Raw genomic sequence first — 15,687 nt, 5'->3', positions numbered from 1 at the left:
GGCGACCACCGCTAGCAGCGCCGGGAAGAGCCAGTTCTCGGAGATTGCAAGCGGCAGCATCATCGATGACGGGACTAGTTCGCTTCCATCTTCAAGTGGCCAGATCCTGGAGAGGCCTAATTTGAAAGTGTTCAGTTTCGGGGACCTGAAATCCGCGACAAAGAGCTTCAAATCAGATACATTGCTCGGTGAAGGTGGGTTTGGCAGAGTATATAAAGGGTGGTTGGATGAGAAGACACTCACACCAGCAAAGGCAGGGTCAGGGATGGTGGTTGCTATCAAGAAATTGAACTCTGAAAGCACTCAAGGGTTTCAAGAGTGGCAGGTTTGTTGAATTGAATTCCAAAACTTTAATTTTCTTAATCTTTCAATATTTGGTAATTGATGCTAGTATAGTTGTTATTGTTATTGTTATTATTATTAGTAGTAGTATTATTGCTACTACTACTACAATTATGGTTTTGCTATATAGTGCCCTTAGGACATTGGTTAGGTTTCAAATTATAGAAATTTTATGGTGCTTCTAATGCTTCTTAAAAATTGTTTTTTTTTTTTTTTCTTTCAATTAAAAGTTTCTATTTTGGAAACCTTTAATCAATGCCACTGAATAACAGAACCCTTGTTATTATTGTCTCACATGCTAAGTACTAGGGGTAGAGGTGGAAAGTAATTGTGGTGAAAAAGATTATAGAGCTCTTGTTTAGTTGTTGTCAACACTTGATCTCATGATTAACTTAAATGGTAAAAAAATAAAATGGAATCTAGGTAATTTAGGAGATTAATTTTTTATAATATGAAGTGTTTTATATTGTTAATGTATTATATCTTTTTTTTTGGTATAACCTATAAAATATTCATAATGGTGTGCCTATAAAATTAAATCCTTAACCTTATACAAGGTGTAAATCATAAATGGTTTACTGCATAATATAACTCCTACATTCTATAATTATATATTTTTGTTAAGATTATTATTATTATGAGGTTGAAGACTATGCTTTGAAAGAGAACTTGAAATTCTTGATTGAAAATAGTGGTGACCATGAATATGCAATGTAAATGTGGAGAGGCACAGCTGTGGTTGATGCAGACGGTTCATTAAAAATGGATTCCTTATTCTACAAGCAAACTATATAAAAACATCACATTTATGGAATATGGTCATGGAATGTAGCAGGAAAATTCATTGTGGTCCCCACTTAGATGACCTGTCCTTCTTCCATCCATTGATGATCCAACAGGAAACTTTGGATATTAACAGTTTAAAATAAGTTGTCTTAGTTTCCACATATTTGAATACTTGACTACAAATTGATTTTCAAGATAAGCGTTTACTTTTTCATAAAAAGACAAAAAATTTGAAGTAGCTTTGCAAAATCCCTCTTGACTTTTCCTCAAAGAGGGGGAGGAAAAAATAAATAAAAAGAATTAATCATGTTTTGTGCATGTTATATAAATATAGTAAAGTAATTAGTTGAGGCATTGAGGCACATGAGATATTTTCATTTTGCAAAATAGTGTGGACTTTTATACATTTTATGAATGTGAAGAGAGCATAGTACAAAACACAGATTGCTATAGAAAGTTAAGTGATCATGTTTTCTTCTTATATTTGTGTATTGTAGAGATAATAATAATAATAATAATATAATAATAATTTTGTTTGTCACAATTTTTGTGCAGAAGTTTCAACTTAGTGATCTGATTTTTGTTATGCTTCTTTGTTGATTTGGCAATGTGCAGTCAGAAGTAAACTTCTTAGGAAGGCTTTCTCACCCGAACCTGGTAAAGCTATTAGGGTACTGTTGGGACGACGATGAGCTTCTACTTGTGTATGAGTTCATGCCAAAGGGGAGCTTGGAGAATCATCTTTTCAGAAGTATGAACTGAAACTCTTTCCAAATGAGGAAAAGAAAAACTATATTGGTTGTGGATTTGTACCTCATTTGCTTTCTTTTGTTTTGTTCCTAAGCAGGGAATCCTAACATAGAACCACTTTCATGGAACACCCGAATTAAGATAGCTATTGGCGCAGCAAGGGGCCTCGCTTTCTTGCACGCTTCCGAAAAACAAGTCATATACAGAGATTTCAAGGCTTCAAATATACTACTTGACGGGGTCAGCTATATTATGCTAGTTCATTCGTTTCTTAATCTTGTTGTTCTTAGTTTATTTTCCTTCATGCAAAGAGAAAAAAGCCTAAACAAATGGTTCTAGACCACAATCTTGACCATATTTCGTGATGTTATGTCCACATAGTTCTGAAGTAATCAAAGTTGATGATCTTTACTAGCATACTAAATTCTACAGATCAATATGACAACTTATTGTTCTGTCTCCTGCAGAATTACAACGCGAAAATATCGGATTTCGGCTTGGCTAAATTGGGCCCTGCTGTGGGAGCATCACATGTAACTACCAGAGTCATGGGCACATATGGCTATGCTGCTCCGGAGTACATTGCAACAGGTAATTATATGTATATATAGTTTGCAATTCACTCATCTTTTGACTTATGCTGCATGAACTTGAATATAAATGCTATGCTAAGTAAGAACGAAACAGGCAGCTCCGGTGCTTAAGGCTCTCATCCCCTGAGAGACTGATTTTAGGATCCAAACCTGTGATCGATAGGTCAATATGATAGCCTTGTTATTATGTCAACTCTTACTTTTATGAAGTCTAAATGCTTGGTCATGTTTAGACTGAATTAATCTAATTGCATATAAAATTTATGCAAAAATTAGAGAAGTGATCTCATTCTTTATTTATGTTTTTGCAAAAAAAGGTTGACATGAACACACACTATTGTTTGAGACTCACCAACAACTAACATGGCTGCATGCAATGCAAAATTGTAATCATTATTTAACAGGTCACTTGTATGTGAAGAGTGATGTCTACGGCTTTGGCGTAGTTCTACTTGAAATGATGTCAGGCTTGCGCGCGCTCGATACAAAGCGGCCGACAGGGCAACAGAATCTGGTTGAATGGGTTAAGCCTAATCTCTCCAACAAGAGAAAGTTGAAAACCATAATGGATGCTAGGATTGATGGCCAATATTCACAAAAGGCGGCGCAGCAGGCGGCGCAACTCACTCTGAAATGCTTGGAACCGGACCCCAAAAACCGACCGTCGATGAAAGAAGTTGTGGAGGCATTGGAAGCCATAGAATCAATGCAAGATAAATCCAAGGAGTCCAAGAATAGAGGTTCTCATTCTTCTGCAGCCTCTAAGAGTCACCATCATTCAAGGCAAAGAGTTTCAAAAGCAAAAGTATGAGAAAAAAATTGTGAAACATTTGGCAAAATGATCTTATTGAATAGTAATATATGATCCAATCAATATGAATTTTTAATTTTTAATTTTATTTTAATTTATTTGTTTCCTTTGACCTGGTTGGAGGGTGAGATTATTAACAACCCTGTTACAACTTACAACTGTATGATTGTTTTTTTTTTTTTTACTTTTTGTTGAAATATTAACATTTTTGCAAAGTGGGAAAAAAAATTCGTTTACTTTGTAAACTGTGGATTATTCTAAAAGACTGACATTCTTTAATCTTTTCCTCACTATCACTTTTTTTTTTTCGTCAAGATTGTTTAAGACTCGCTATATATACTTAGTATCCTTATCCTATTTATTTATGAAGAGAGTTATGTTATTCGTACCTATGAAAGTTAATTTATTATACTCACTCTTTCTAGAATCAAAGTTCAAAGAATATCACATGATCATAACAATCAAACTCTACAGAAAGTACATACTTTTTAGGACATTTTCTAGTTATTGCTGATCGATAATATTAGGGAAACAAAATAATATTAAGGAGACAAAATAATTAGTTTAAATAATTTAAATTTATTTTATTTAATATTATTTATTATTGGATGCATTAAACAAAACCAAAAGTAATAAGTTTTAGTAGTTTTTGGTTAATATTTTTTGTTATCAAATATTTTTTATTACTAATATACAACCTTCTCTTTTCAACAACTCACTTTATTTGCTAATATTTTGGTAGAAAAATGTTTAATTATACTCATATAAAGAATGACACATTTTAAAAAAAATCATAAATTAACTAGACTTAAATAAATGGAGTAATCAAGTTATTCATCCGTTTAAATAAATATCGAGAGATTCGAATCAGGATCATTCATTTTTTGCTACATATACTCATGAATTATGCACATTATTATCAATTTATCATGTACTTATTACATGTTTAATTATAAGTTGTCTTTAACTATATACTTAAAATCATCATTAACTAATCCAATTTTCATAATGACTTTACTGTACAGTTAACTTTTTTCTCATTAAGCAGAGTCAAGTATATATACCTTATTAAAAAATAGAGAGTCAATTATATATATAGGTTAACTTTAATATATTATTTATAGTTTATGACACAATACAACTAATGTTAGTATATTATTTACATATGGTTTAATTAATCATAGTTTCACTGAGGAAAAAACTTGATCAAGAAGTTATTTGATAATAATAATAATAATAACAGAAAAATACAATGCCTCACACTATTTTCATGTTTCATATTCATCAGTTGCTCACATGAAAAGGATAGAAATAAAGTAATTCTATGCGGATAGGGAAAATGCTTTTACCTAAATCTAAGCCATAATCTTGCCACCTTAGACGCTTTAGAAAAATAAAATAAAATTACGTAAAATATTTGACACCGTCAATAAATAAAAATTAATTCTATAAATATAACATTTCTGAATAGTGTAAATAATCATGTGTGAAAAGACGAGTACCAAATAAGACATATATATGTTTATATTATTTTATTCTTTTTTTAATCTGCCTCCACCAAAGTTTCCTATTTATTTTTGAATCTTCCATCATTCTATATTATTGTCAAGGTCTTTCTCTCTTTGTTTGAAGGTATAATAATAATAATAATGCAGATAAGTAACGGTTACACAGTGCACTTGTTAGAAGGGTTATATTGTTATCTAAGAAGACTTCTCTTTAAAGTGTTATGTGTTGGGGAAGTGCCAAATCACATTGCATTCATAATGGATGGTAATAGAAGGTTTGCAAAGAAGAACAATTTGGCTGAAGGTGAAGGCCACAAAGCTGGATTTTCAGCTCTCTTATCCATCCTCAGGTATCAACATAATACTACACTTTTTATTTTATCCAAAAATAGAAAATTCTTGTATTTTCTGTATTTTCAAAAGATATGTGACCTAACAAAAAGTTGGCAAAATGTTTTTCACTGTCGTATAATCACATCTGTCCTTTGAATGATAATTCACAATAGTTGTTTTTGCTGATATGATATCAGTTATTACATGAAGATGTATCAAAATTAAATTCTAAAAAAAAATTCATAAACTTCTTGTTATACATATGTATTATAATTCTAAAAATTTCAACCAAGTTGTTAAGTTTTAAACATTTTAAACAAGTGCATGTACTATACACTTTTAGATAATATCTTCATAGTCTATAAATTTTGTGGTCCATTTCCTATAATTGATAATTTTTTTTTCTCTCCGAAGAGTTTTGTATAATATAAGTACTTAATTAGAGGTGTTTATAATATCAAAAATTGATTATTATTATTATTATAAACTTTTAATTTATGAAGATCTAATCGAAAATTGAATACAATTACAAAAGTTTTAGTCCTATATATGTTTGTTCTTACTGTTAAAATTTTCTGAATCGGTCGCTGGCTATAGGTATTGTTATGAACTGGGAGTGAAGTATGTAACTGTATATGCATTCAGCATTGACAACTTTAGAAGGAAGCCAAAAGATGTTCAAAGTTTAATGGAACTTATGAGGCAGAAGATTGAAGAGTTGCTTCAACAAGAAAGCATCATCAATGAGTATGGTGTGAGGTTGCATTTCATTGGAAACATTTCAATGCTTAGTGAGCCTGTCAGGGTTGCTGTGGACAAGGCAATGCGAGTCACTGCCCACAACAACCACAGAGTTCTTTTCATCTGCGTCGCGTATACTTCGCGCGACGAGATGGTGCATGCCGTCTACCAATCTTGCAAGCAAAAATGGAGCCATCTTAATGGTGAAGAGCCATCAAAAGTAGTTAAGAATGGTGGTATAGGTATTAATTCAGCTCAACTCGACTCGTTTTCAGCCTGTAGGCTTTTAATAATTGAAAATATTCATAGTTTTTATATAATTTTTTACATCTGTCAACATTATTACTTTATTTTTTTGTCATAATTGTTGTATGCTGTTTGATTTTTGACAGAGAAAGTGAAAGGGATGATTTGTAGCAAGAATGGAGTGTTTGAGAACAAAGTTGAGAAACATAGTGTTCCTCCTCCCTCTTCTTGTTCTCTAATAGAATTGGTGGATGTTGAGAGGAATATGTACATGGCAGTGGCACCAGACCCTGACATATTGATCCGAACTTCCGGTGAGGCGCGGCTGAGCAACTTTCTTCTGTGGCAGGCTGGTACCTGCCCTCTGTATGCACCATCTTCACTTTGGCCTGAGATAGGTTTGAGGCACTTGGTCTTGGCAGTGTTGAACTTCCAAAAGTACCATCATTACTTGGAGAACAAGAAAGAGAAGAAGAAGCACAAGAACTTTTAATTGAACTATGGAAAATGTCTATTTTAATTTGGTAACAATGTTAAATCATGCTTGTGAACGAAATTTGGTAACAATAATAACAATAATATAGCCGAATTTCGAGACAGTTCAGCATAATTTACTCTTGTTTTCTTGACTCAAATCAAAATGTATAATGATGTTATTTATATCTGTATATATTGTATGAATCTTAAGCATACAAAAATGAACTGAATACATGAATCTCCAAGAACATAAACAAAATCTGCATATACAAATTAGGAGGAGGAGAGTGGCATCAAAAACTGCCAACAAAAGACACCAATTATGAATTTGTGGCAGCTATATATAATAGTAATAATGGCTACAAAAAGTTAGTAAAAGAAGAATAAAATGTAATATGAGCATCATACTAGGGAACCTTATGCAAACATATTGAATTCTTTTAAAAAAAATTGATCAGCATCTAAGACCGCGGCTTGTGTAGGCGTGGCCTGTTGCAGAAAACTCGGCCGTTCGCCCTCACGAACGCTGCTATACCGATACTAATTCCTGCCCACATTAGTGAAAGGAAGAAGTGCCGAAAATCGTATCGAACTGCATGCAAGAACAATGGTCAGAAGCTATCATATCACTCAAAAGCCATGATTTAAGTATGAAGGACTTATGTAATGTAAAATTTATGAAAAACTCACCTTGTCTCAAGGACATGGTAGCGAAAAAGAATCCGGTCAAAACCAGGCCTAGAGCCAGAGGAAAAGACTGCAGAGATAATAGAAAAAAATGATGTTAATATTGATTTGTTATAAGATGAAGTTAATTATGTTCTTCAATTTGGAATTCATCTAAATTGAAACACTCACAGCAATAGATTCAATGCCTCCATTCTGAGAAGTTGGAGTCATATCTCTACCAACAGAGATTATGTAATGTCCTTGCATGAGATCAATTGCATCCTTCACCAACAACACAATTTAATTAAGCATGGTAATTAGTGTCACTAATAAACCAACTATTCATCTATATTACCATAATTAGTGTCACAAACCTGCTTTGTTCCATCAGCGAAATTATTCAAATAATAACGCATAAGAGCATTCCAACCATCAGTTAGTATGCCTTGAACAGTGCGGTGTCCAAATCTGAATCCAACAAAACCTCAATTAGGAAAATTATATACTTAAATTTTGTGATTCAACAAGGTGTAATGAAAAAATAAAATCAAATAATGAATATATTTTCAATATAGACTAATCTTCTATATGGTTGCATAATTCTACACACTTTTTACAAGATGATTAGAAAAAAGCAGTCTGGTGCACAAGCATTTCATGTTAGCCGTACTCAAATAAGGTAATGTAGACAGTCTAACCTAATAATTACGTCAACAACTTAAACACATGACCTTGATGTTATACAGAAACAACTCAACCATTGCTCCAAAACTTCGATCTTTACATGATATTAAAAAATAAAATAAAAAAAATTTAGAAAAGTTCCATGAGAAATTGAATACCTGGTAAAATCTCCTTTCAGAGCAGGAGTGCCTGAATATTGAATACTAATGTCATCACCATGATCTGCCCACACTGAACATAGAAAAAAAAAACAAAAAAATCAAACAAGAATAGAATCAAAGTTTGAAAGTTTACATGAATGAAAATGAAAATAAATTATTAAATACATAATATATAGTTATACTTACAGATCTTAAATTTATCATCCAGATTTGGATGTGAACTAATTGTTTCTTCAGCTCCAAAGACACCAAGTCTTCTAAGCTGGTATTCCAGCATATTCCGACCAATCATGCTCTGCCACGTCATTTTAATTCCGTCAAGCAAAAGTACTGTCTGTTTGGTTTGTGTTTTCATTTTCTATAGCCATGTTTTTCATTTTCACTTTTTCTTTTTCGAAATTCTAAAAATAGAAAACATTGAAAATGAAAACAGAAACTAGCCGACCTGAGTGACATTTGTACGGTCTAAACAATCAACACAGTTGGTCCTAACAACTCCAAGTTGCTCCTTCATTTTCTCTCCCTTTTCATTCAACAGAAGATATCTACAATTCCATAACAAAGCAAGTTTGAATCAAATTGCTAAACTCTTTATCAGAATAACTTATCCAATAAAATTTCCGCACCCGTTTCTCTCAAGAAAATCTGAAATTTGATCATAGAGGATTGAGAGACGATCAAAATGAATGTGACCACATGTGCCATGGAAATCAAAGTGTATATATCTGTAAAAAAGGAAAAAAAGACAAAAGAAAAGAAAAGAAAAGAAAGAACATGTGCATAGATATCAAATAGAAAGAAACCAAAAGAATGTATAAAGCCAAATCTAGAAGTTAATTGAAAGAGACTTCTACCTTACATCGTCACCTGCCACCTGCTGCGCCGTGGTCGAAAATTTTTCATATAGCCTCCCCTCTCCTCCATGCTGATAAGATTAGGAGTGAAAAATGTTCAAATTATAGTTGAAATTAAACCACAATGATAGTAACAGTAGATATAAATCGTATAATATTTGGAGTTAACTCAAAAGAAGAATATTTCACCGTGTTGACTAGATCAATAGCTACCACACTCCCATATTTTTTTCTCAAATCTAAGAAATGACGCTCCATGACTCGAGGCTGCAGCGAAACATTAGTCAATTAGCATAGCAGAGAAGCTTGAAGATCAAGAAACACAAACAAAATGAAACAACAACCACTTACAGCTTCATCAGGTTTCAATATCTCAAACTTTGGCTTGTATGTTAAGTCAACAATTTGCTCCCATTGGAATGGCATCGATCCACGAATCTGCAAGAGATCAAACAAAACCTTTCATCTAATTTCCTGTCCTTGTTTCGACCAAATCACTTAAGACAAGATTCAACTAGAAAGCATTAGTTACCTGAACAAATGATGCTGTATAGCCATTGAACTGCATAACTTGCTCTGATTCCACAAAATTAGCACAATAACCATCAGCATCAGCCCCTCTTCTCCACATCCGAGTTCCTTATTCGCCAAGCAACAGAATAAGATGTTATTAACAACCAAAAAGTACACAAAAAGTTGAGTCATTTTATAACTACTTGTTCGATTTCTAAGATGCAGACGCGTCTTATGACATTACTAGTAATAAGTACATAGTCGATATGTAAATGAATAGAAAAGTATCTTTTACCATTTCTTCTTGTGCATCTCCTAGCAATCAAAGTGATGTCAATGATATCTTTCCCAATTGCTGCTTGAAAATGGTGAAAGCCTAATGATTTGTTAAGGATAATTCTAAGAAGGCGAAAGTGAAGCGATATGATCAAACTAAACAACTTAAACAACATATGAATGTCTTAGAAAGGATACTGCCTTGAACTACAGGAAGTAGGAATGGATCAAGCTGCATTCAAATAAAATAAAATTGAAGTGAGAAAATGTAGACAAGAAGAACTTAACAGATGACAGCAATTTGTTACAAACACACCTTGTGATCAATCAGCATTTCCAACATATAATTGTTCCAGAGATATCGAGGCTCTGCCTGCAGCGAAACCAAAGGAATTATAAATTGAATTGATCTAAAGCAGGCATTGTTTGCATAGACATAAATTTTTACAAAGTTAAGATGCTTAGAAAAATTATTACCTGTCTCCAAAGAGGAAGCAATTTAGATTCATTACCCAATTCATTCAGTCGTTGGACACTGCATAATTTTATGTAAAATTCATATCAATAAGAATTGGATGATGATTTCTGAAAAATCTAAAAAAATAAAAAGAAAAAAAGAATGACCTCAAAGTTAAATTAGTGTCATATGAGAAGAATAGGCCATATGTCTTCTCAGCAACAGTTATTAACCTAGAAAATTCCATCTCTGTTTTCTTCTGCAAAAAGAATATCATACATCAAAATTGGTAGTGAATTTTAATTGGAAAACAAATAGAAGCAAATGGAGTTATAGGAAGTTAGTTAGTTACTTGCTCAGCAGGGGTATTGTTAAGAGTTTGATCACATGGAAAAACCTTCATTGATGATATCTTGTAAATTGGATGCCCCATGTGTGTTCCAACACATTCACGCCCGGTTATTACCAGCAAATATGATCCTATAAACCATTACATACTCACTTTAATTTCAAGTACTACTATAGTTAGGATAATGTTTAAATCGGTCTCGAAATCGTAGTTACATGGAACGCAATACGTTCTGATATAGGAAAACGTGCGTGGTACGTCACACGTAAAATATTTTATGTGAAAAATATACATATGACCTTTTGATACGTGGGATACATGTTGAAATATAAAATACACTGTATTTATATTGAAAATAGTAGTTACCAGCCAAGATCTTTAGCATGCCAATGACACCAAAAATGGTCATGATCTTAGGAACTCGAAGGGTGCTGCACTCGGGGATGCCATCAATGAGCTTCATGGTGCCATCTTTTCTACTAATTGAGAGTGGAGATCGAGAAGATGATCCTTCAATTGGTTCAATCACATACTGGTTCGGAAATTCCCATAGCCGCATCTTTGTGTGCAGCTTCTGCCCCGAATCTCCTTTCTCCATTCTTTCACTATTCAATCTAAAGATAATAGTTGAAAATCGTTAGATAATTTAATATATTTGATGGTAGAAACTTATATACAGTTGTTTTTACGTGAAGATGATAGTTAAAAATCGTTAGATTCCAATTTAGTAAAACATATCAAATTATCTAAAAATTCTTAGCTACTTTTACGTGAAGACAATTGCACGTGAGTCTCCACGAATAATTATTTAAATTACAAATAATGAAATGATGTTGTTTGCAATTTAAAACAATGTGAAAAAAGACATGGTTAACATGGGAGCTATGAAATTTTGAATGCATGGAAAAGAGAAATGTTTACCTTTGTTGAAGGTGGATTAATGAATAATAAGAACACTAATTGTGATAACCAAAGAGATCTTAAAACTTTCAATTAGCAATGAAAACAAGGAGGGGACACCACTATTATGCGCTTCATTATTTTATTTTATTTTAAATTTTGTTTTGTTTGGAAGCAAATGTGTGTTGAAGAGTATGAGATTGTATTAGTGATGATATCAAAATAGGATTGAAAGTTTTTTGAGGCTAAAACAGTGGGTAATGCATGTGAATTAAGGACACGTAAAATGCAATTATGGGTTTGTGAGAGCTACTTGCCTACTACAATGGAGAACCTTGTGACGTAGTCAATTTTAAAATTAACGTTTAGGACACTTTTTTTTTGTTTAAAATAATTATTTGACTAAGTAATAATAATACACTACAAACGAATATATAAATATATAAACTAAGTAATGATAATAATTATTTGATTAACATTTAGGAGACTTTTCTTTTTTTTTTTTTACTTTATTTGCATTGGTTCAAAACCGCCATCATTTGCCATTCAAGTATTTTGAGCAATAATACCAAAATTAATTATTGAAATTTATATAAATATATGTTTGGCAATTAATGGACAAATAAGAATTGGGTCTAGATCTTGAAAGTACACTTGCAATGATTAATTAATCGTTATTGGATTAGACCCACCATTTTTCATCAACTTCTGTAGGAAGCAAATTCAAATCAAAATTGATATTAATCTTATCATCAACACCATGATCTTTAAGGTCCTCCTTAATAACAATGGAATCCAATTTATTTGTCTTCAGCTTCTGCTTCTTTTCAGGAAGAGACTCCATCAAATCATCAATTTCTTCGTTTATTATGAAAAGAGATTCTTGTGTTGCATGGTGAGCAAGTAGATCCAAACCTTCAAGTAACTCTTCAGTGGAAATAATTGAGTCTTCTTTTCTTAATGCACCACCTTTTCCATCTTATTAGATTAATTAATCACATAATTAAGCAAACGTGCATAAGTAACAACAAAATATTATCAAATACAAATGTATACATATTTGTTAAATATATAACTATTTAAAGTTTTTAAGTAAATAAATAGTTTTATGATACATGTGTATACACCTCCATAGATATGAACATAATACAAAACTCATTTAAATATTTTTTTATTAAATACTTAATTGATATAATTGGTCAACAGATGTTCTGGAATTAGACGAGTACATTATTAGTGGACAAAATTAAAAAGAATAATATCAATTAAGTAGCAGTCTAATATCAAGAACCGAAGAAGTATATATGTATATGCCTATTTCGTTTTACATGAAACTATAATAGTTATAGTGAGCAAGCAATAATGTTCACATCTACATTTGAATCTGAATTAAGTAATAAGCAGCATGAGTGTAAGGTTGGAAGTGAGCCGAGCTGAGTCGAGCTAGACCAAACTCAAATTCGTCTCACCAAAATTAAACTTGACTCACGGCTCGACTTATTAATAATCGAGCCTATTTTTTAATCTCAAATTCGGCTCACCAAAAGCTCACGAGCTGACTCAAATAATAAAAACATAAATACATAATCTATAATTCGATATCAATAAATTATAATTTATATATTTTAAAAATTATTTAAAAAGATCAATTTTATATATTGTTATCTATCAATAAATTATAAATTTTTTATTTATGTCCTACATCAAAATTATATGTAAAAAATAAATATAAAATTTTAAATAAATAAGATCATATATATATATATATACTCGAATCAGCTCACAAGCTAATGAGCCGAACTTATCCAAGCTTAAGCTCGACTCATTTAATTTATGAGCTCAATTCCAAGCTCAAGCTTGGCTCACTAGCTCACGAGCTTAGCTTATCGACTATTAACGAGTCGAATTCGAACTAGCTCATAAGCTGGTCCAGCCCTAATTGTCCTCATTATTATCCGTATGAGTAAATTCTCGATCGGTATTCAGTAAACTACACTGAAATCGGTAGTCAAATATTTTAAGTTAGATAATTAGTTTTCAATAAATTTTTATTATTTTAGAAATTTTAAAAAAGTATACAGTAAAATGTTTTTGAGTTATAATCAATATAATATCTAAAATTGGCTCAAATAACATGATTAAATCAAAAAGGCATATTACAGGAAGCACTCATCAATGAAAAGATGTTATACAAAGCTAACCTTCTTCATCTTCATCATGAGATTTATTAAGGTCAAATGATCTAATCACGTTATTAGAAACTTGACCAACAAAATTTTTCTTTTTAACAAGAAGATCCACTTCGCTTAGTTTCTTATCGTTAGTAGTCACTTCATATTCGCCTACAACCGTGTAATAACAATTATCAACTTAGTCAAAGAGGGAAAAAAATCAGCTCATTAATAAAAATAAATAGTCATTTTGATATCCACAAAATTTTGATTTTAATAAAACAAACTTCAAAATTTATTTTTGATTAAATAAATCTTAAATATCAACTCTGTTTAATGAAATAACCTAAACTAATAGAATGATAAATTAATAATGATTAGTTTGTTTTATCAAACATAAATAATATTTAGGAGTTCATTTTATTAAAATAAAATCAGATCAAATTAAAATCTTTCTAATGTAAAAAATTGGTCATTTTACTCATAATTTAAAAGGAAAATTTAGTTCACATCTTATATATAAATTTTTTAAAAGAAAAATCCACACTACAATATTTTAGGTCTATGGCTACGGTTTTTTTTGTCACAGTAAAAAATTGTGACAATAGATCTTCTATGGTCACTGTTTTTTAGGGTGACAAAAAAAAGTTATGATCACGATTTTTTAAAAAATGGTAACCATAGAAATCGTGACCATATATAAAAAAATCGTGACCATAAATCTATAGCCACGAGAAAATAGGCCACGGCGAAAAAACTGTGATCATAGATCAAAAACCGTGACTATAGACTTATGGTCATCCTTTTCACTAGCTATAGTTACGGTTTAACAGACTTTTTTTTATAGTACCAGTCATATGTGATGAATTATCATATTTAATTTAATTAGTACAACATTTTGAAGGAAAAATAAAAGGAGAAGGGTTGGCAAACTCTAAATATTACAATCACATTACACGCCTATATTCACTTATTAGTATTTTACATTTTACAATATAAAAATATTCATATAATATCACGTCCTAACCTTAAGAGAGGTGAGTATATATTTTTTATAAATTCGAGAGAGAAGATCTCATTTGTAATATTGTCTAATTTTTTAGATAGATTAATATAAATAATTAAGGTGAAACATTTAAAATTGAACAGCTATATTGCACTCCCATTTTCCTTTTCTTTTCAATACTTTTATTCCTTTTTTAACCCTCTCTCTAGCATTCAAAACTTGTCCCAAATTATGATTTGGGATATTTGGTGTAACAAATATTAAGGGAGGAAAAAAGAAACTTAAATATAAATTTCCAAAAATTACAATTCAGTTTTTGGCATATATAGTATAATCATAAAAAAGGATCTATATTCTTAATTATATACCTTCAGAAATCTTTCGTTTGTGCTTAGAAGATTGTTTTCCTTTTCTTATCTCCATTCCTCCATTAAGTTTTCTTCCATTTGTTTCAAATATATCATCATCATCATCATTATCTTCTGTGAGATCAATGATATCAATAACCCTTTTGGATTCACCAATTGAGATAGTAGATTTCTTGGTGAAGTTCTCTTTAGGTTTTTCCATAACTAAAAATATGAGGGAACCTAATTGATGAAAGGTAGGTGAAGATTTAGGGATGTTTATGTAATATAGATCAATGTCATCAACATTGGTTTTAATTAGTAATTAATGTGTATTATGTAATAACAAAATAACAAATGTATAAGCATTTTATACATATATTTAATTATATATTGTCATGTAATTATATTTTAATTTATATTCACTATTTTAGTAGTTATTAAAAAAAACTAGTAGTTGATTAGATGATGAAATAAAATTGTTTGCATTATTAATATTACATCAATATATAAAATAAACTCATAATTTTAGCTAAAATAATTCTTTTTTGGATTTAATTTTTGTTTCAACTTATCTGTCTTTTTAAAAACAAAAGGTTTAAAAGCTTCAAAAAATTTATCCGTAGCTTTACCAGCAGTTCTAAAAACCGCCGGTATATGATTGCTGCCATCTACTTGCTATGTTATTACTTATTAGTAATAATAACAATTAT

General features: G+C 31.1%; 3 protein-coding genes across 3 annotated transcripts in view; 2 read left to right on the top strand and 1 right to left on the bottom strand.

The window, feature by feature from the left end:
• The window catches only part of LOC107475965 (probable serine/threonine-protein kinase PIX13), a gene marked incomplete in the record, with an annotated part of 4,455 nt that extends 1,067 nt beyond the window's left edge, over positions 1 to 3,388 (top strand). The window contains 5 exon segments of the mRNA XM_052260952.1: positions 1 to 325; positions 1,744 to 1,879; positions 1,976 to 2,118; positions 2,346 to 2,469; positions 2,876 to 3,388. Of these exon segments, the coding sequence (XP_052116912.1) occupies positions 1 to 325; positions 1,744 to 1,879; positions 1,976 to 2,118; positions 2,346 to 2,469; positions 2,876 to 3,282 (1,135 nt within the window).
• Positions 3,389 to 4,886: 1,498 nt separating this feature from the next.
• Positions 4,887 to 6,603, top strand: LOC127747583 (dehydrodolichyl diphosphate synthase 6-like). Its single transcript, XM_052261635.1, has 3 exons — positions 4,887 to 5,140; positions 5,721 to 6,100; positions 6,293 to 6,603. The coding sequence occupies exons 1-3, from the start codon at positions 4,932 to 4,934 to the stop codon at positions 6,601 to 6,603; spliced, it is 900 nt and encodes a 299-aa protein (XP_052117595.1). The 5' UTR covers positions 4,887 to 4,931.
• Positions 6,604 to 7,048: 445 nt separating this feature from the next.
• On the bottom strand, positions 7,049 to 11,148 carry LOC127746569 (phosphoinositide phosphatase SAC7-like). Its single transcript, XM_052260275.1, has 19 exons — positions 10,917 to 11,148; positions 10,554 to 10,681; positions 10,369 to 10,460; positions 10,222 to 10,279; positions 10,061 to 10,117; positions 9,943 to 9,976; positions 9,764 to 9,844; positions 9,488 to 9,594; positions 9,307 to 9,393; positions 9,145 to 9,222; positions 8,956 to 9,026; positions 8,728 to 8,826; positions 8,547 to 8,646; positions 8,288 to 8,396; positions 8,099 to 8,171; positions 7,631 to 7,724; positions 7,446 to 7,538; positions 7,278 to 7,344; positions 7,049 to 7,179 (listed from the first exon to the last, which is right to left on the bottom strand). The coding sequence occupies exons 1-19, from the start codon at positions 11,146 to 11,148 to the stop codon at positions 7,049 to 7,051; spliced, it is 1,791 nt and encodes a 596-aa protein (XP_052116235.1).
• Positions 11,149 to 15,687: the final 4,539 nt, after the last annotated feature.

The sequence above is a fragment of the Arachis duranensis genome, chromosome 1, assembly GCF_000817695.3.
Source record: "Arachis duranensis cultivar V14167 chromosome 1, aradu.V14167.gnm2.J7QH, whole genome shotgun sequence".
Lineage (NCBI taxonomy): Eukaryota > Viridiplantae > Streptophyta > Magnoliopsida > Fabales > Fabaceae > Arachis > Arachis duranensis.
Note: the sequence above shows the minus strand (reverse complement) of the source record. Positions and strands in the feature narration are given on the sequence as shown.